This window comes from Canis lupus, chromosome 18 (assembly GCF_048164855.1).
Source record: "Canis lupus baileyi chromosome 18, mCanLup2.hap1, whole genome shotgun sequence".
Lineage (NCBI taxonomy): Eukaryota > Metazoa > Chordata > Mammalia > Carnivora > Canidae > Canis > Canis lupus.
The window spans coordinates 32,093,675-32,114,592 of record NC_132855.1 but is presented as its reverse complement, the minus strand read 5'-3'; the positions used below and the strand labels follow the sequence as shown (position 1 = coordinate 32,114,592).

The 20,918-nt window shown below is 34.9% G+C and overlaps 1 protein-coding gene across 7 annotated transcripts in view; it reads right to left on the bottom strand.

Moving 5' to 3' along the window:
- DGKB (diacylglycerol kinase beta) overlaps positions 1 to 20,918 on the bottom strand; it is a 694,510-nt gene that overhangs the window by 30,260 nt on the left and 643,332 nt on the right. For all 7 annotated transcript variants that reach the window (XM_072783954.1, XM_072783956.1, XM_072783959.1 and 4 more), the window contains 2 exons: positions 8,269 to 8,389; positions 7,204 to 7,264 (listed from right to left, as the gene is read on the bottom strand). In XM_072783954.1, the coding sequence (XP_072640055.1) occupies positions 7,204 to 7,264; positions 8,269 to 8,389 (182 nt within the window). The remainder of the gene's footprint in view (positions 1 to 7,203; positions 7,265 to 8,268; positions 8,390 to 20,918) is intronic.

The following is a 20,918-nucleotide window of genomic DNA, read 5'->3' as shown; positions in this document are numbered from 1 at the left end:
AGTTTAAGTTCTAGTCAAGAAGTAAGCAAACTCCACCCTGTCTCTTCCCTTAATGGCAACTATAAATCCTACATAGGACACATAGAACAGCTATCTGAGGATGCTGAAAGCAGATGGTAGTAGGTAGACTGGAGAAGAAAGTTAAGAGCAGAATGTGCCAAGGAACCAAGATGAGTTCCCCCCCCTCCCCTCACATATCCTAGCCAAAGATCTTGGAGGAGAGGGAGAGCACAAAAAAGCTATTCCTTAAAGTTTCATACAACCTCCTGCGTACACACAGATTTGTCCTTAAGAAGCATACTGACAACCTAAAGAAAAAAACTGGGGGTAGACCACCATCCAGGTTCCATACCAGCCTATGGATCTTGTACACGTAGAATGAATCTGAATAACACTGTGAAGACCTAGAAAGTTGAACTAACATTGGAAACAAAACTCACAGGAAGCAGCTCAGGATTTGTGATCTGAACCTAACTGAATCAATGACCTGCTAAAATAGCAACAACAATGACAAATCAACATTCTCCATAAGAATTAAGCAAAACCCAGAATTTCATAACAAGATATTTCAAATGTTCAATATACAATTCTAAATTTCTCAACATATGATGATCCAGGAAAATCTCAAAAATGCGCAAGGGGAAAGACAGCCAAAGATGCAAAACCTGAGATGATCCAAGCGTTAGAGTTGTCACATAAGTCCGTAGAGGAGCTCATAAACCATTCTTCAAGAAGTAATGATTGATACTCCTGAAATGAAAGCTAGAAACTATTGGCTGAGAAATATAGGATATTAAAAAGAGGAACCAGTTTGAAATTTGTGACTGAAAAATACAATGACTGAAGTAAAACAAAGATTACTTTATTGGGCTCAAGAACAGAATGGAGATAAAAGAGGAAAAAGTCAGTGAACTTGAATATAGGTAAATAAACTTTATCCAGTATGAAAAACAGAAAGAACAAAGAGGAAATAAAACAATATATCAGACTCAGAGATCTACAATTAATACATAAAGTATCATAAACAAGTCATCAGAATTTCAGAAGGAAAAGAGAGAGTGCGGTGCTTAAACTAATATCTGAAGAAATAATGGCTGAAAACTCTAACTTGGCAAAGCCATAAACTTAAAGGTTCATGAAGCTCAGAGAAACTAAAACAGAATAAATACAAATAAATCCATGCCCAAACTCATCAAAATCAAAGTACTGAAAAATAAAGACAAAGACAAAAAAAAAAAAAGCAGCCTGAGAAAATGATGCATTACATATTGTGAAGCAATGATTCAAATGACTGTGGATATCTCATCAGAAACCACATTATGTAAAATACACTATGTGAGATATGAAGGGGAACTAAGGATGAATCTTAAAATACTTACAATTAAGTCAGAAGAGTGGGATACATACATGCATAGCCGAAATACAAGGCTGTGCATTGCCATGGCATTAAGAAGATATCAACAGAGAGCCACAGAAGTACAAAGGATAAGACAAATATTTCAGACAGATGGGGAGTTAAAAAGGCTTCATGAGGAAATTGCTGCTAGGCTTGGCTTTGAAGAAGGAATTTTATTTTATTTTTAGTTTATATGTATTTATATCTCATTGCCTTTCAGAAAGAATTTGTAGTAAATTATAAAAATACATATATCCCAACAGGACAGAATAATTAATTCAGGCAATCTGAATAAAATGGAAAAGTAAGTATATCAAAATAATAAACCATAAGTTGACTGAAAGAAATGCCAACCATGGGTCCATCCTACAGAAGTGCTGGAAGAAACCACAGATTTGTTGGAGGCCAGAAGAATGAGTTTATTACTAAAACATAAAATAGGAAATGGGGATTTTAGGCTCAAAATTAATAGGTAGGAGTAGAAAGCTCCTAAGAGATGGTCCCTATGAAGCATGGCAGCCTTGGGAGAATTATTTAATGCCACTGCAAGGATTCTGAACTTTATTCTGTGTGAGATAAGGAGGCACTGAACACTGACATCCAGGAGTAAAATGATCATTGTCATTCAGTAGACATCTTGGTAGCGATGTGATGGATGGCCTTGGCTACACTGGGAAGCAAAAGATAATATATTAAGAGAAAAATGTAAATAAGCTGAAAACAATTTGAATTCTGTTATAAATGATAGAGTTGTCATTGATTACTAATATTAGAGCTACATTAAGGGCCGAAAGAGTGAATGAGCGAGGCAGCAAAGCATCATAATTAAGAAAAAAGGCATTTGAGCCCAATGACCTGCTCTACCTCTTACTGTGTGGCCTTGGAAAACTGGCTTGATTTATCTGGATCGTTTGTGTTTATTTGTTTGGGTTTAATGTATCATATGGGGATTGTAATAACCTTACTAACTTCTTAGGACTTTTGTGAGGATTAAATAAATAATAAATATAAACATACAGAACAGAAACTGGTTGGTGGTAAGCATTTAATACATGTTAGGCATTGTTAACATGGTTTCCTCCAAACTTCCAAACGTCGTTTCCAGGACATCCAAATGTCTTCTATCAGCCTTCATCTAGTTGACACTAAATTTCTAGAACTGGAAAAATTTTAGTTTAAAAAATTTTTCATTTTCTATCTTAATGGTCTGAGATTAATGTGTATTTAGCAAATAATTTCAGACTAAATAATACTCTTAAATTATGATTATTTTTAATAATTACAACAACAGACAACATACAAAATAAAAATTTAATGGACAAAAGAACACTGTTCCGCTTTTTAAAGATTTTGCATTTAAAGTTGTGCTGGATATATTCTCTTAGCAAAAACAAGTCAAAATTAAAATAAGCTTCAGATAACTGCAGCATCTAGAGCAATAGGAAAAAGATAGTCTTCCTAAAGGAGGGTTAAAGCAAAGGCTAGGCAAGTAGCCAGTGTCTGAATCAAGTAGATTCTAGTGCCAGGGGAGAAAACTGACATTCAAGTAAAAAAAATAGCATCTCAAAGAATGGCCTACCCAGTAGAAATGGGACAGGGGGAGATAATTGCTCTTAGGACACTAGATGGCCAAGTGTCTGCCTCAGAAATACTAGGGATCAAGCTGAAGGCAACAAGACAACCAGATTTGGTGGGAATTGGCTGAGGACCGGGTCAGAGCTGAGTTGTGTGTTGAAGGTATTCAACTTTAGAAGATGAGATTGGGCAAGTGGGTTTAGGGTGCTGAGAGGTAAGTAAAAAAAAAAAAAAAAAAAAAAAAAGCAAAGAAAGACTAAAATACATGTAAATGCTTTCCAGAAGTTGCTTTGACTTCAGCTACCCTTTTGAGAAGTCTTCATGTTTTATCCATGGTCATTTCACCATTTAGCTTATGATCTGTTCATGACTTCCTTCCCGTTCTGTACCACACAGAAGAGAATTTCAAGAATTCCTTCATCTCAATCATAGGTGAAGCCCCCGAAGTGATATAGCATTACAACCTCTTTGGCATTATTTTCATAAAAGTATCACAAGTAATGACTCACATGACTATTCATATTTCAAAGTATTAACAGAATACAATCTTTATAATATGTAAAATAAATACATAATTGATAATGCAGAGAGAAGTGGCCCAAAGAATCTTAACTATACCATAACAAGAAACAGAAAGATTAAAGTTTTGAAGGTTAAGGATGTATTTCTTCTTTGATACATTAAAATTCTTTGCTTTGAGAATGTAGTGAATAAAGATAACTCAAAATAACTTTTACATATATTTATATATGAAAAATATGTGAATGAATTGCTAGCCAACCTACATTATGTTCAGTGAAAGAAGGTTTAGTAGAAAGCATTTTTTAAAATTGTTATACTACCTCAAGAAGTATTTAAGAAATTCACAAACTCAAAATGCACTTGGCATTGGCAGTGTAATTATGTGTAAGGCACAGTGCTATGCTTCCAGGGGTATAAAGATCATCAAAATCATGGCACATGACCTCAATAACCCTATGCCTATCAAGGAGATGGCAGATAAGCTCATAATTTCAATGCAATATCATTAGTGCTTTGATACAAGTATGATGCACTGAGGCTGGGCTTTCATACTAGCTGGGGTTAGAGATGGGGTAGGGGAAGTGGCATTGCTCAGGAAAGGCTTTATTAGAGAGGACAGACAGCATGAAATGAGTCCCAGGCTAGGTTGTGTGACTCAACTAAAGAAGAAGAAAAGCTTATTTGGACATGAGGGAAGTGTATGAAGAGATTAAAAAGAAGTAAAGGATGATATTGGTGAAATAGGAAGCCTGATTCAGATTATATTTTATCAGAAAGAAATTAAGTGATTTTAAGTAGAAGAATATCATGGTGAGCTTAGTATTTTATCATGATCCTTCTAGTAGAAAGGTAAAGGAAGGATTTAAAGGGGAAAAAATGGAGATGGGGCAGGACTGATATGGTTATTGCCAAGAGTGTGAGAGAAATGAATTGGGTGAAATCTAGGAAAGTGGTAGTGGGAATGAAAGAAAGGAAAATATTCCAGAAAGATGTTGTATTGGTAGGTGGACATGGCATTTGAATTTGAGAGTTTTGAGAGAAGTTTAGAATGCCTCTCAGATTCCTAGCTTAGGAAATGGGCACATACTGGTTTCACTAAGTCAGTATGGCAAAGGGAGGAGCAAGAATTTTGGAATGTTAAGAAGTCAGTATTTGTTAGCAAGGAGGAAAAAGAGGGAGGCAGGTGATGAATCCATTTCAGGTATATTGAATTTGAGGCTTAGTAAGGTTACTCCTAACTGAGCAGAACTTTATTGGGCACCAATCACTTGTAATGAATGGATACAAAATGAAATGTGACCTGGTCTATTGTCTCTCATATTTAACTGTTCTCTCCTCTTCCTTCCTTCCCAAGCTGCTCTTTTTTTTCCATCCCCATGATAGAAACATATTGATAACAGAATCAGTATGCTTGACATGCTCAAGAAGAAGAATTATGGAAGGAAGAAGACAAAAAGGGAAAAATAGGCTCTGGAATCTAGCCTAAAGAAAGGTCTTCTTGAACTATTTCAATATAAAGTCTTCTGCAATTAATTGTCTCTATTTGATGCACTTGTTAACATGGCCAATAGTTATATGGCTAAAATAGTCTCAGTGACTATTATGAAAATGTGAACATAAGAGTACTTACACATTTCTATTGGCTACTTTACAGTGAGCTAATTTAAAAAGTCATAAATATAATTATTAAGTATATATTGGAAGTTTTAAGCTCTTTGGTTTGGCTTTTCGTGATATCTTAACTCTGGATTGGTAAAATTTCTAAGTAAATATAACCTTAGTTTTTTTCAATTTTCTTTTTATTGTGGTAAAATATACGTAACAGAAAATTTAACATTTTCACCATTTTTAAAGTATACAGTTTCACGGTATTAAGTACATTAACTGTTGTGTAGCCATTACCACTGTTGATCTCCATCCAGTACTTACATTACGTTATTTTTAAAAATTATTAATTGATGTAAGAATCAAGACCCACTTATCATCTGCCTTTCTATTTAATATATTATACTTAAAGAAAAACAAAACTTCTGCTGTGTTCTAACATTATATCTAAAGCAATTCCTTCATAAATTGGATATCAGCTAATGGATATTTAAATTCAGCAAAGAATTTTAACATTCTATCAGTTCTTATGTTCTGTGTGAAAAAACATTTTGCTATTCAATTGAAACAAAGAACATTCTTTAGTTAAACCATACCAATGCTATGAAGACTAAATACTCTCTTCATTTAACGTGAAATTTAAAGTTCAGAACTCCATGTGGTTCTAGAAAAAGTAGAGTATGCCAGAATGTGAAATGACAATAATGAGCCATAGTCTAGTACAGCTCTTGGCCCACTATAGACTGGAATAAATGTTTTAAAGGAATAAGAGAGTTTAAAGGAGATAAAATGAAATATAAGTTATATAAAATTATTATTCATTTAAATTTTTATAGATCATGATCATCAGTAGCCAAATATCCTGTTACTAATTGAAAGATAAGTTAACAAAACTATCTTCAGAAGTGCTTGTGTAAAATAGGCTAAAAATTATTCTAAAATACTAATTCGATTTTCATAGACATAGACTCTTTAAAGTTGGAGGAAGGCAGTAAGTGATTTACCAGAAGTCACTCCAGCAGGAACATCACAAGGATGGCCCGGACGTTTTCTGGTTGAGATACATGGTGGGGAGTAATCATGAAGAGTGCAGACTGTAAAGCTAGACTGCTTGCATTTTAACTTCTACCTTACCACTTTTCATCAGTGTAGAATCAGGCAAACTATTTGACAACCATTGTCACCACCACCACAACCACCATCACTACATCATTGATAGCACCTCCACCAGTTCATCCCAACCACCGTCACCACCACCATCACCACTACCATCATCACTACCAACACTTATAGCAACAACAAAAATTTTTCATAACTCTTGTAGTCTGAAGTTACATTTATGATACATCTGCTTTTATTTATATATGTAATCTCTTATCTGAATAGGAGTTCCTTGAAAACAATTACAATATTGATCATGTTCTATTACCTGTTCTATTATTGATCATGATGTATACATTGCTGATCACGTTTCTATTCTTGGTGCCAAGTACAGTGCCTAGCATATTTTTGAAATATAATAATATTCACTACAAAAATGGAAATTGGAATTTTGGGGGTTCTAAATGTCTGACTTAAATGATATCTCATTCTGGAGAAAACAATGGCAGGAAGTTTCCTACAGAGAAGGACGCCCTCAAATCCCCAAATGGAGGTAAAAGAACAGATGGGAAAAACACAACAAACAAACAAACAAACAAACAAACAAACAAACAGATGGGTAATGATTCAGGGGGATTTATGTCTGAAGGCCCCATAAATAAATTTCTCATAAGGAGTTCTGAAACAAGTACAAAAAAGATTTAAAAATCCTTATTAATTTTGTCTAGTTTCAGAGTTTATATTATGGCATCTAAAAGTTGTACTTAGACTAACACAAACATTCAAAAGTTAAATCATTGCCAAGGGCATATAATGCCCCAAACCTGAATGCAATAGCTCTGTCACATTAATAATAAAAAGAAAAAGGTACTTGGTGATAGATCAAAAGCTTAGATGTTGTGGTTATTTAGTTATGGGAGTATGTTATTAGTTAATTATAAAAGTACATGATATCTGGAAAGCAAAAATGAAGTGACATAGCCTTTCAAATATTCTGTACTCACTGTGCATGGGGTCTGCATCCATGGTTCTCCATCGATCTGCATTGGCAGAGACTTGCTAGTCCTGGAGGAAAATATTTCATTTTAAGTATAATACTGAAATACATTATATAAGATAATGAGACCAGGGAATGCAAATATGGTAAGAGCTGGCTTTAAATTGATCTTTTCTGAAAGGGACTTCAATTCTTGACTATTAATGAGTACCCTGAAAGTACCTTGGTCACAGGACTATTTAGAGCTTCCTGGTAAATATGACAGTGTTAAAAAATTATGGATGGCAAATGAAAAATGTACGGTTTATGTTTTTTTTTTAATTTTAATTGTTATTTATTTTGAGGTAGTGTATGTTTAATGATGTAGTCAGAATTCTTATAGACAAAAGAGCCTCCTTGTTTTCATGGAAGCCTACATTACAAACCTGAAGGGAAGATGTTTGATGTCTCAGATTTTCCAGTACCAACATTTTCACACAAATAACACCAATTATATCTGTTATATAACCCATGGTTTCACTTTGGGGTCAAAGTAGACCTTTTTTTTCCCAAAGGTAAAATTCTGGGAAAATGTTTCTTGAAAAGGTTTAAATGTGATATATATATATATATATATATATATATATATATATATGTATATATATAAAACCTTACTTTACAATAAATTGATTATTTGATTTTATAGAAACAATGGTGCACTTTAGTATGAAAGAATTTACGTTAATGGTGCCTCAACAGTGTTTTCATTGGGTAATATGCCCAGTAGATACCCTCCACGCCTCAGCAAACTAAGCTTTATGGGAACCATTTTAGAGGGGCTGAAGTTCATATGTTAGAATTGTATCTATGGTCTGAACAAGAGAATATCAAATTTCAATAAACCTGCTAAGTAATAGCTAACCACAACTTTGTAAAATCTGCCAATTCCCATTATTTGGAACTATATCAATATTAATTACTGATAATTTGAGCCACAAATGGGATAAATGTTATCAGAGCCCTGCATAGTTTTAATTAGCTTGTACTTATATCATATCACCCTCCCCTTTCTCAACTGTACAAAAACAACTACCTGATGAGCACAGAGGAGCACTGAGCCAGCCGCCTCCCAGCACTTTTCAGACCTGTGTATATTTGTCCCATCTCCATGGCTCCTTCCAAGCCGACCACCTCCAGCAGCTGATCACTCAGATCTGAAAGAAAACAGAAGCCTTGTAAGTTGCAGTGTAGATCCATATGTGCACAATTTAATGCCATTAGTTATTATGAAGATGAAAAATGAAAGCTACTTGACAAAGAAAGCTTGTCTTGGATTCTGAAAGTAATGAAAAGATGGCCCACGTCTAAAGCTCTCAGTTTAACTAAACCTCGAGGTGCTGTGGGAAAAGATCTGCTGTCAGCTTGATCTAAAACAAAATGGGAAGAATGAATTCAGAGCCAAATAATGCCAAAAAATATACCAGTAGTTTTTTAACATCAACAAACTTAATGTTATTCCACATGTATATATGGAACGCTTATACATTTGGCAGCAAATACACATTTCAACACTATAAATAAAGAATGAAAATATGCTGTCAAACATGATTTTTTAAATTACTCGAACAAAAGACCCTAGAGCTCATGGAATTAAAGTTTCTCATTTTAGAGATAAGAAGATTGAGTCTCTAAATCATTGAGTGACTTGTCCATAGTCATAGGCAACTTTGTGCAGAAGTTCAAGAAAAAATATTAGTTTCTTGAGATGTTTTTCTGATGATAAGAAATAGGGACTGAAATACTATTTGGGAGCCACCTAGATAATTAGCATAGTGCAATTATTTTTTTTTAACAGAGGACAGTAGAAAGAGGCTAATAATAATAGCTCTTGCTTGATCAGTGTTTACCCTGTCACTGGACTAATCACTTTACATCATCTCATTTGCTTCCCTTTAAAACCGATTGAAGGTAAATATGATTATTCCCTTTTACAGAATAGAGAATCTGAGCCCTAGAGAAATATGAATTTATTCATATTAACATACTTAGGAAATCACAGAGCCAAAATTTGAACCCAATGGCTTTGGCACAAAACTGCTACATTATGTTTGATAAATCAACCATATAAAAAAGAGATACTTAAACATCATATAAATGCTTCTTGTACAGGGAAAGAGGTTGGTTTGTATGAGCTTCAAGGTTCCTTCCCAACTTGAAGACTTTTGCTCAGCCAGAAGCAGAAGTTGTGCTCACACCAGAGGAATTCCACAGAGCCCAGCCCTGACACACAGCCCCTACACAGCTTACCTATTTAACTCAGAGTGCCTGGATCCTTGAGAGGGAGGCAAAATTCTAGGTGTATATATATGGTCCCTTTATATTTTAGCATTCCCACGTATTTTCAAGTGCAAATAAATAGTTTATATTATTTTAGTAGCAGAAAGAGCTGGAGATTTTAGCACATAGTGGGAGGGCATGATGATTTTACAAGATAATAACCCAATAGCTGGTCATAGCTGAGGCTGGAATTGCAGAAAAACAAGCAAGTATGTATGTTTTGTATAGACTCCATTTTGTATGGAAAACCCTCATTCCCCACTAATGAATCTATTTTAGCATGGAGCTCACAAATGTGTATGATCCATTTTTAATGTAGTTCAAGTGTATGGCAAATAAGCACTCTGAAATCTCGAAGTTTGTTAGGCTTATGATCATTGGCAAATATAAGCCCTTAAAGCAGAAAGTGTGACCAAGCCACTGTATTTCTTTTTAATGAGCTGCTTTTGAAAAACCCCAACTATTATTTTTTTAAACTTTAAGCTATAGCTGTAGCATGAGATTTCTCCAACAGAACATTCTAGCTACAAAATCAGATGTTAACAAGTCATAATAACTTAGAGCATTCACCTTGCTGTTCTAAACCCTATTTAGACTTATTTCTCATGAAACTTATTCTGTGTTTCTAGTTTAAATTTATGTTGCCAAGAACAGATGGACAAGGAATGGAAACATATTCTTTCAGCTGTAGCCCACACTAAAATGTACTTGGCTCTATAGCCTGGGTGTTAATATACGCATTTCTTAGATATATGTCAACCAGAAAACTACTCTGTGGCAAGCACTAAAACCCCAGATGTGTGTCTGGTGATATTTATAAAGCAACAACAACAACAACAACATTGAAGTTCATATGAAGTATTACATATTTTGCAACTGCATGATTCCTAAATAGGAGAAATTTTGGGCTAATCTTGTAATGATCTGGTTGATGGGAACTATTCTACAAGATATAAAACACTTTTTCATGACAGTTAATCTGTGAGCCCGAACTTTTCCATGAATCACAGGGATTGTCTATACCCACACCATATTGCTGCTGTCTACCACCCTCCTCCTGATTTTTTTCTTTCTTTTAATTTGTCTTTGTTTTTCTCCCTGCAAAAATGCCCCGAAAATCAATTCTACCATTAATACTAATGAATATATTTCTTACAGATTTAGAAGACAGGTTTTCAAATTTTCACGTTCTTGATAACACAAAGAAATAGTGGAATATTTTCTAACTCCAGTAAAGGTATATTAATGCCGTATTCCTTTAATTAGGTATTATGGGAAATTTTTTTAAAAACCTCTAAATTTGTGTTGCACAAATTTGCTTCCATAACATATCCACATTTTAAAATATAATATTTTCCAATGTTTGTGTAAAATTTATGCTTCTTACATATTGCCCTTGAGAGCTAGATCCTGATTGATTTCAAAGATAATTTCCATCTATATAATTTTGAATTTTGTTTCTATATGTAGTATCATCTAAAAACATCAAAGACTTCCTCACTTCATATTCTAGCTGAAATTATTTTACATGCAGGTCCCACTGGGATGTCATAACCAATCAGATAAACCTACTTAATTGGTTTGCTACCTGGCTACAGATTTCATACATAAGAATTGAAGTAGCAAGCTACAGCCCACGGACCAAGTCTGGTTGGCTGCTTGTTTTTGTATGGATTGTTAGTTAAGAATGGTTTTTACACATTTACAAAGTGGAAAGAATTTAAAAAGAATAATAGACTGTGACATCTGAAGATTATATGAAATTAAAATTTTAGTGTTCATAATTTAGTTTTGATGGGAGCACAGCCACATTCGGTTAGGTTTTATCTGTGCTTTCACACTACAGGGGCAGAGTAGTTGGAACAGAGACCATATAGCCCACAAAGCCTAAAATATATACTATCTGGACCTTTAAAGTGCCAACCTCTGCTTAAGAGAAACAATTAATTAGGCCATTGAAATTTTCATGTTAGTACTGTCACTATAAATGCTAAATGGCATCACAGTGACCTGAAAGGCATGATGTTCTTCATTCTTCAGCATATGTATCCCCGAGGAAAACAGTGTTCTCAACCATAGAGCCTCACCACCTTTGTGTACTGTAACATTATCATCAACAGCTTGTTATTAATCCTGAAGTACTGAAGTTTCCAAATAATCTTATCATAAAAGAAATGAGCATTTAACAGATTAATATTATGTGCAGTCATTGCATCCTGGTTGGACTTTTTGAATATTAAGGGGGAAAAAAAGGAGAGTAATACATAGGAATGCACAAATTGCAACCAGACCTGTAGATCCAGGTCAGAAATAGCTCTACCTGTGAGAGTTATCCATAGATGGTACTGAGACCTCCTGACATCCTGGTATTCAGAAGTATGCATCTATCCTGAGGAAGAGATTGATTTTGTTCAGGGGAAAAACCATACATTTTTGAAAGAGTTAATACGTCTTTCCAAATGACTCTATGGGGGTAAGAGAGGCAAGAGAATCTGCCATATTTGATATTCTCATATTTAAAATAGCACAGAAGAGATACTTCAGAGGGAAGAAATTGAATGAAATAACCCAAATTGAGTCGTATTAGGGCAACATTCTTAACACGGGTCAGTGACTCTTTAACAGTATTTCAATATAATTGGTGTCCTTCAGTACCCTACATATTTTATTTTTATGAATTTTAAAACATGTTCTGAATAGTCAGTAGATTTTACCAGACTACGGCACAAATATGATAAGAAACACTACTTTAAAGTTTAATTTGCCTTTGACTTTATAAATCTTTTTCTGAACATTATTAGTGCTGTATCATTTTGTTATACAGGCAATTGGGGGGGGATGAATGTAAAATCTGAAAGTCAGGAGTAAGGTATAGATTCAAGAATACAGGAGCAGCATGGCTAATAAGTGGGTAATATGTATTCACAGCTCAGTCTCTTCATTTTTGACAGTTATGCCCTGATAATATGTCTCATTATGTAATTGTTTCAGCCTACCATATGTGAGGGAACAGAAGAGGATGCATTACAAACACAGACTGAATGTGGGTTGTAGCATTTTAGCATTTCGTAGAATAGAATGTGTACTGGAGTGAAGGGAAGGAGGGGCAGGGCAGGGCATACTTCTTCATGCATGGTGTCCAGCAACATGCTGTACTGTGGAGGGGGGAGGCCATGTCCTGGGGTACACTCACAGACTCAGCAGGGACATTTTGTAATCACCATAAATTGCTAATTATATCAACACCTATTAAGTCCTTATTTGGCCAGGGCGAGTCCAGGATATCTATGGAATGGAGTTGTACCTTCTGAGTGTGGGTAGACTGTATGCCTTCTAGTGATGCTTCATAAATCTAGCAACTATTTGAGACATGCCTGAAGATCCAGAATATACTTTTTAAAAACCAAGGTATATATGAAATTCATCCACCTAAGTGAATGCTTTGAGGTTTTTTCTTTAACATGTCCATCTATTGTCCCATTGAGATGGCTCCTCCCAAATATAAGTAGCTGTTTTCCCTGACCTCCACAAATTAGAAAATGCAAGTAAGAAAAGAGGGTGATGAGAGAGAACTAAAGCAACAGTTTATTAATATGGATTTTGTTTCACAGCACAAGTATGTAAGCATTAAAGAAGACTTTTAGCACCTAAGGTGATATATCATGTAATTACAGGTCCATCAAGGAGATGGGGAGAGTTACCATATACACTCTATGCCCACTGTGGGTAGGCTTTCTGCTCAGGAATTTGCAGGCATGTTTTCATTTAAGACTCCCAACAATCCTTAGAGGCTGATACTATTCTCCTCATTTTATTGATGAGAAAATTCTGTTACTTGTCCAAGTCTTCATGAATTTGGTTTTGAGCTAGATATACATGACCCAAATTCCATGTTACTGTAAACAATACTGTACAATACTGTTACTGTACTGTATTATGTTACAACAGTAGGAACTAACCATTCAATGTTATCAGTGATGGGAGAGAAAAAAATCAACACCTGATAGTACCATCAATAATCCTCCCACTAAATCATTTCAGATGTTGTCACTAAATTAAAATACAGCATAAAGGGGTGCCTGGGTGGCTCAGTCAGTTAAGTGGCTGTGTTTGGCTCAGGTCATGATCTCAGGGTACTGGGATGGAGCCCAGCATCAGGTTCCTTGCTCAACAGGGAGTCTGGTTTTCCCTCTTTGTCTGCCCCTCCCCCTGTTTGTGCTCTCTCTCTCTCTCAAATGAATAAATAAAATCTTAAAAAAAAATAAAATACAGTATAAAACTCTCATTCACAAAGACTATTTCAGGTCATGTGTGAATTACACTCTAAAGAATCTTGTAAGAAGCCTATGAAATGCAAAATGCTTTTTGGAATAATTTCCATCCAAAATGGTTAAAATGAAATTAAAAAAACCCTAGAAAATTACAGTCTGGTACATAAATGGATTAACTAGAGTTATTTGGAAAATCTAGCAGTATGAAATACCCATTCCCTTTAAAAAAATCTGAAAAATAAGGGGTTAAGGTACACATACAGAATATATATATATATATATATATATATATATATATATATATATATAGTGGAATCACATGCCTGCTTTTTAAAAATGACTTTTAAAGAATGGATTTGATCATCTCTTTTAAAGCCATCTGGTTTTTGAAAACAACCAGCCAGAGCTGACTATAACTTTATGTATTTTCATTCTAAAATTCTGAACTTCCCTAAATGGATCCAAAAAAAGTAAAGACCAGAAATCACAGTGTGGCATATTGTCAACAACCTCCCTTACTGGGACCAAAGTGATTCTGGGCCTGCAAATCACTTTGTTACATGGCACACTTGAAAAGTGATCTTCACCCCGGGGCACACACAACCCAAGAAATAGTAAGCATTTCATTCACAAGGCCCAGAGAGAATCAGCTTAAAGACTTCCCTTGGCAATCTATTGCTGCAATTGACAATGTGTATCCTGAGTAAATGTAAGCAGAGAGTTTGTGTGAACAAGCTAGCAGTGATTCTGAACGCTGCTGCTTCTGGGTCCTTGAGTCAGTTTGTTCTCGTTAAGCTTTGTGGAGGGACTGAAGGCTGTTGCTTGTTTTCTGTGTGAATGAGCCATTAGTGTGTGGGGGATGTTTTCACAGCACCATGCCTCCGCTGCCCTCTTCCATAAACCAAGCTACTTCACGTGTCTCTTCATATTAGCACCATCACTAAACAAAGCAAGTGCTCATGAATGATGGCTGATGTCAGCAAGTTCTGAATAGCTTCTGGAGGGGCATTCTGCGCCCCAACAATGATGCCTGCTAAAAAGGTGAAGTCACCACGGAGATGGCCAACTGCTGTTCTTCTAAGAATTAAGCAGCTCTGATAATTAAAAAAGAAACCACCCCAATTACAATTCAATTTATTAGAAGGCAGTGCCAATATGATTTTACATATGACTATGTGGTTTTTACATTCAATTTCCAGAAGCACTAGGAAAATGTTATTTTCTTGACATATATTATAAAATATAACGGCATGTTTTATTGACCTTTATTTTAGCTTCAATGGAGCATGAAATCATTTGTGAAAAACAATAACATTTTAAGAACATGGTCATACCTGTGACCTCACTTATAAACTTAATGCTGAAAATTGAAATATGGACAAAATATAGTGATGAAACACAGTTATTTACTATATGACAGAGCTGGCTTTTACGTTTAGTTTATCCTGGTCACATATTAATATTGTGTTCTTAACAAGAGATTCAAAGATTCCATTATACTGGGGTTACTGTGTGTTCTCTGACCATTTGCATAAAACCCTGCTGGTCAGAAGCAAATCTTACTCCCTCAGCAGTATGTCTTCAGAAAAGAGGTTACATGACTAAATAGAATTAAATCCTAGTAATCCTCACTTGGAAATTTTTGGTATTGGTAAAATATAGGATTATCTCCTGAAATTTGATGTCCTGCCAGAGAATCCTTGAAAACCTGCTGACTTCGGGACTCTGCACAACAGGCATACTACAGTTGCTGGTTAGAACAGTGTGTGTGTTTAAGGAGTTTTGCTCTTCTGCAGGACTGAGGAACCCTCTCAACTGAAAACAGGACATGAGAGCAGAACTGAATCAGGAACTCTCATGGTCTCAAGTTCTACCAACATATTTTATATTATCATTGCCTCACTATTTAAAGATGAGCCGCTCTGGACTCATCAGTGCTTCTAGGAAAGAATGATTCACGTCAGAGAAGAGTCTGCTTAATTTGTTTTTTCATTTTTTTAAACTTATAATGGACTGTAGACAGACCATCAGATCTAAGAGATTACCTTTGACAAGTTAGTGTAGCTTAGTGTATACCTAGATTCTTATATTTTGTATATATCCTTCCTTTTTTCTTTCTTCTGTCTTATAAGATAATCTTATTTTATAACCTCATGCTACAGAAAAAGAATATTATGTCTTGGATTACTAAATTGAATTAATGTTGACCTAAGTAGTTTTATTTGGATGGGATTTTAAAATTAATCCCATTTGTAAATACTTGTAAGAAATACCCTCTGTCATGTCAATTACAAAGTTAGCAAAGAGATCCTTTCAACACATGAAATCACTTAGAAGACAGAATTTGCAATCAACTACTGTATAGGAGATTTTCAGTATCCAATCACCTCATGATAGCTTATTAATCATGTACTGACAAGTTTCCAAAGAGCTTGAATTTAAAAAAAAATAAAGAATAAGCCCTTGTATGTGGACATGTTGAGGGATTCAGATAAGTACAAAAGGTCTCTGTGAGAAAGTTTTCCTTTACATTTTAAGAAGCATGTCATTTTATCTTTATAAAAGAACTGCACTGATATTAATCCAACTCTTAGAAAATACAGCAACATTCATGACTAATAGTTATGTGAAAAGTAGAAATGGAACATTCAAAGTACCTTTGCCCCTAATAACCCTTGAGTACATAGGAGAAGTTTAAATGCAAACTTTCAGATTTTCAACACTGAAAAAACTAAGGACTTTATCTCTCCTTTCAAGGAGTTGCTTTGTGGGTAGGGAAAGCCAAAACCTCTTTTACGGTCCGAAGTTTCTTAATATAATTCATTCTTTGCCTACCTCTCCTTGTAAGAGATATATTCTTTTTTAAAATAGTTTAAAATGCTTTTGCATTGATACTCTTGGTACAAAGAAAAATTATTCTATTTAGTTGTATTCTTTTAAAAGTTATTTGTTTAAAAGGGCTTCACTGTATTGGTCTTGTAGCCCTTCATACAACAGAACAAAAGCAGTTCTATGAAAGAAGTCTAAACTTGGACAAACCGTAAAAAAAAAAGCAAAGTTCCTCTCTGTTTTTATCAAATTTGATTGCTGCAGCTGTTCCCAGTTTCTGTATTTTAAAAATAGCCTTATTCAGTGCCTTGTTGGCTAAAGGCCAGAGTGCCATTAGAACATGCTGTACGGAAAACCTCTATTCAGTTACAGATACAGAAATATATTTAAGATCAGTGGGGGTCATCTGCAGCAAACACTTGTAAAAGAAAATAGAATTTTAATGTGTTTAGACTGATCGCCACTTTTGCTACATAGTTTAAAGCTCCTGTGCAGAATCTTCCTATTAACTTTTTTAAAATTTTAGTCAGGTAAAAATGCAGAATGAGTATCAAGTTCATTGGAAAATATTATTAGAAAGGCCTTGTTTCTCAAATAGTAGTTGGATAGCTGAGATACACATTTCAAAGGATGTTACCAGTGGTTTCTGTTCAACAAGTTCACAGGTATGCATTGATCCAGTGTATTACTGAGCAAATGCTATGAATGGAATCGCAACTTCTCTCTGATGTAGGCCACCTAATCAAGACTACCACATATGAAACAAACCAAGGTGCCCAAGGAGAATGGGTCTAGAAACTAATTTTGGAATGAAAAATTTATACCTTTGGCTCCAAGTGTAGGGGGACAGGGTCAAAGAACTGAATTATTAGTAGAGTTTCAGAGCCCAACTCTACATCTATTCAATTCTTTCCTTTTTTCCTCAATAAATCACTGAAACTAACATTTGGGACTAAACAGATTCATAAAAAATATTAATTTGAGTTGTAAGTAAAAAGAATCTGTTCTTCATGGATCATTAATAAAAAAGAAGAGATTTTTTTTAAGCATGGAATTGAGAACAGTAAGAAAGAATTAGAAAGCAGGGGTCTAGGGAGAACATGGGTGAGAAGAGATTTCATTAGGGAAGCATACATTATTGTCAAGAGGTGAAACCTTTCTTGAAAACCAAAATGTTAGCCTTCCATAATTTTGGGAGGGCTGGTACAAGACAGAAATCTCTGGAGTCAGAGACCTAAGACTTCATAACCTACAACATTTACATCAGTCTTCTGAACTTCAATTTCCACAGGGTGAAGCAAAGAGCATTTATATCATGGAATCAAAGGGGCATAGAGAAACTAGGTCAGCATTCTTCAGGCTTCTTGGGGCAGGAAAAGACTCACTGTGAACCTTTGGGCAGAAATAAGACATGGACTGCTCTTATTTCCACAAGGAAAGGGGATGAAGAGACAGTGCTCAGGTATTCTAGGTGTAAAGAATAGTAGAACCAAAATTCAGTGAGATTGAATTGGAAAGGATAATAAAGTTGCACTATAACTGGACAGGTGGCAGCTCACTATAATAAAGATCTTTATTAGGTTTTTAAATTAATACAATTATTTTACTATGTCATTGCTTTATAGTTTCTGCTATAAAAGCAGTAGTGATGACAAAGTATATAGCATCTTAGAACTCTGGATAGCAATATTACCAAAAAGACATTTGCAATTTACCACATCCTTATTATAATCTCAAAAATAACAAAAACAAATATGTCAAAACAAAAAGAAAAATATTAAAATCATATATATCAGTTGCTAGGCTTGGTGTTGAGTATATATATCCAATATATATACATATTTGGTGGCAAGCAAGACTAAACAGAGACTCTTAATACAATCATCAGAATGGAGAAGTTCACATTTTATACATTCAGAACTGGGCATACATCCGGAGCTCCTGGAAGGCAAGTTGCTACTGCACGGGAGGAGCCATTCTGGTTTGTAAATTGTTTGAGCACTTGGATTCAGCCATTTCCAAACATAGTCATGGATTTTTCCATTACATGAGCAAATACATCCACTTTGTCTCTCTTAAAATCATTTTAAATTTAAACATATAAAATAAAGACAGACCAGTTTTGTTTAGTCATTCGATCTGGTTTTCTCTTACAGCTAAATGACACCTGAGTGACATGACTTCTAGTTCTAACTACTGCCTGATTCATTGTCCTCAATATACTTTGGTAGTGTCATTCTCCTTCACTGTCACCTTTAATTGATTTGAATTCCTTAAAGAGCAAGAACCTTGGCATTCTGTGACCCATAATCTTAACTTTATTTTCAATTCTCTTTTATGCAAATTCTCATACCTTGTCCAAACTACTATTTTTCTATTCCCTTAAGTGGGTCTGATTGCCACTACTCTGTTGCCCTCGAATATGGAAGCTTTTTCATTCCCTCCTATTTAAACCCTGTCAGTCCTTTAAGGCTTAGTTAATAACATCTCTTCTGTAATGCTTTATCTTATGTCATCAACCCACTGCTAAATGTTACAAAAACATAGTATCAGTATTACCCTTTTGGCCCTCAGCTTACTTGGGAAGGCAATGATCACAAAATAAAAGATTCAGAGAGTGTGAATCTTTTCACACTTTTCACTTTTCACTTTGGTGCCCCCAAAGTGTGACACCTAGTAGTTAAAAAATGATACATATCACTTTGCACTTTGATCATCTCATTGTCTAATGGTCTACATGAGATTCTTTACTGTTGGGCTTAACCATTATCAATATTTTAGTCCAAATCTGGTTTTTCCTCCACATCACTCACAAAAGTAGTCCCCATTTTGACATAGCTTTATGAATCTCCAATTATCTCATTTTGTTTCATCATGATTAGGGATTTTGGCAAGAATTTTTATTTTCCTGGCTTAAATTTGATCTCCATATTTATTTTGTTATATCATACATATTGTTTCATAATATTACCTAACTTCCGTTTGTTCATTTATACATTTACTTCATACAACATAGTTACATGGTGCACAAAGTAGATGCTCAGTAGATCAATATATGCCAGATAGTGTAGAAGGTGAGACAGGTGAATGAATTTATAGTTCCTATTCTCAAAGAGTGTATTATCCCTAAGAGAACGGACTTGCAAAAAAAAAAAAAAATGTACCGTAGTATAACTTGTGCTATAAAAGACATATTCAAAGTATGAACTGTGAAAAATAGAATTTAGCTCTACAGATGGTGACTGAGGGTAGGAAGAATTGGGGTAGGAAGAGTTTAGGGAAAGTCTTTCTGGAATTGATAATATTGAAGGTCAATTTTAGTTATCTGATGTTGGGGTGCGTGAAGCTCTCCCAAGATGAGAAACATGTATGAAAATAAAATGATGTTGCAATCACATGATATATCCAGTAATTTATAAAAAAAAAATCTCATTTTTTTCTGGCTTATAAATAACAAGGGAAAGAATTGTGAGAAATTAGATAATGAAGACTCAGTCATAAAGGACCTTAAAACTTTTGCTTAGTTGCTTAAATTTTCGTTGTAGTTGACTGGGGACCAGTTAAGATTTCTAAGTGAAGTAGAGAAGTGATTGGATTGCATTTTTAAAAAGAACATCTAGGGAGTCACATGGAAGGTGGATTGTAAGGAAATGAGGGTAAGAAGCAAGATAGTCACTTTGAGAGAAAAGCACTGAAGTAATACAGGTGAGAGATGACAAGAAATTAAGTAAGGCTGAGGCCATGTGCAGGAGAGGGAAAGTTGTTTATGAGGCAGAACCGGCAGTACCAGGTGTCTGGGAAGTGGGGAATGTTAGAAGGCAAGATGGTGTCTAGATTCAGGCTTTGGAGACAAGCCAATGACAAAGCAACCAATTAATACGGGGAGGGGAGGGGGCTGGGGGAGGGGCAGGCAGTTGAATTAGAGGACAAGTGGGGAAGTAGAAAACATAATGAGTTTGATTTAGGATGTGCTTATATCATGAGCTCTGTGGGACATTAATACAGAGCTCTCTGAAACTCTATAGAGAGGATTGCTTGGAGAAAACATATCTGTACATATGAACACTATTTCCAAATTCACTTAGAATTTTTAAGGGTAAGAATCATATATTGTGTTGCTTTACAGTTTGTTGTTGGTTTGTTTGTTTCTAGATCCCCAAATGCACAACCTGGCATAGAATGATCAATAAGCAAATGTTGAATTAGTAATAATGTACTGTATTAAGTACACTTGAAGCTTTCCTGATAGACTTCTTTAACTGTTGCCAAAAGATAGATTCACCTTTGAATTTGTTTTACAATGAGT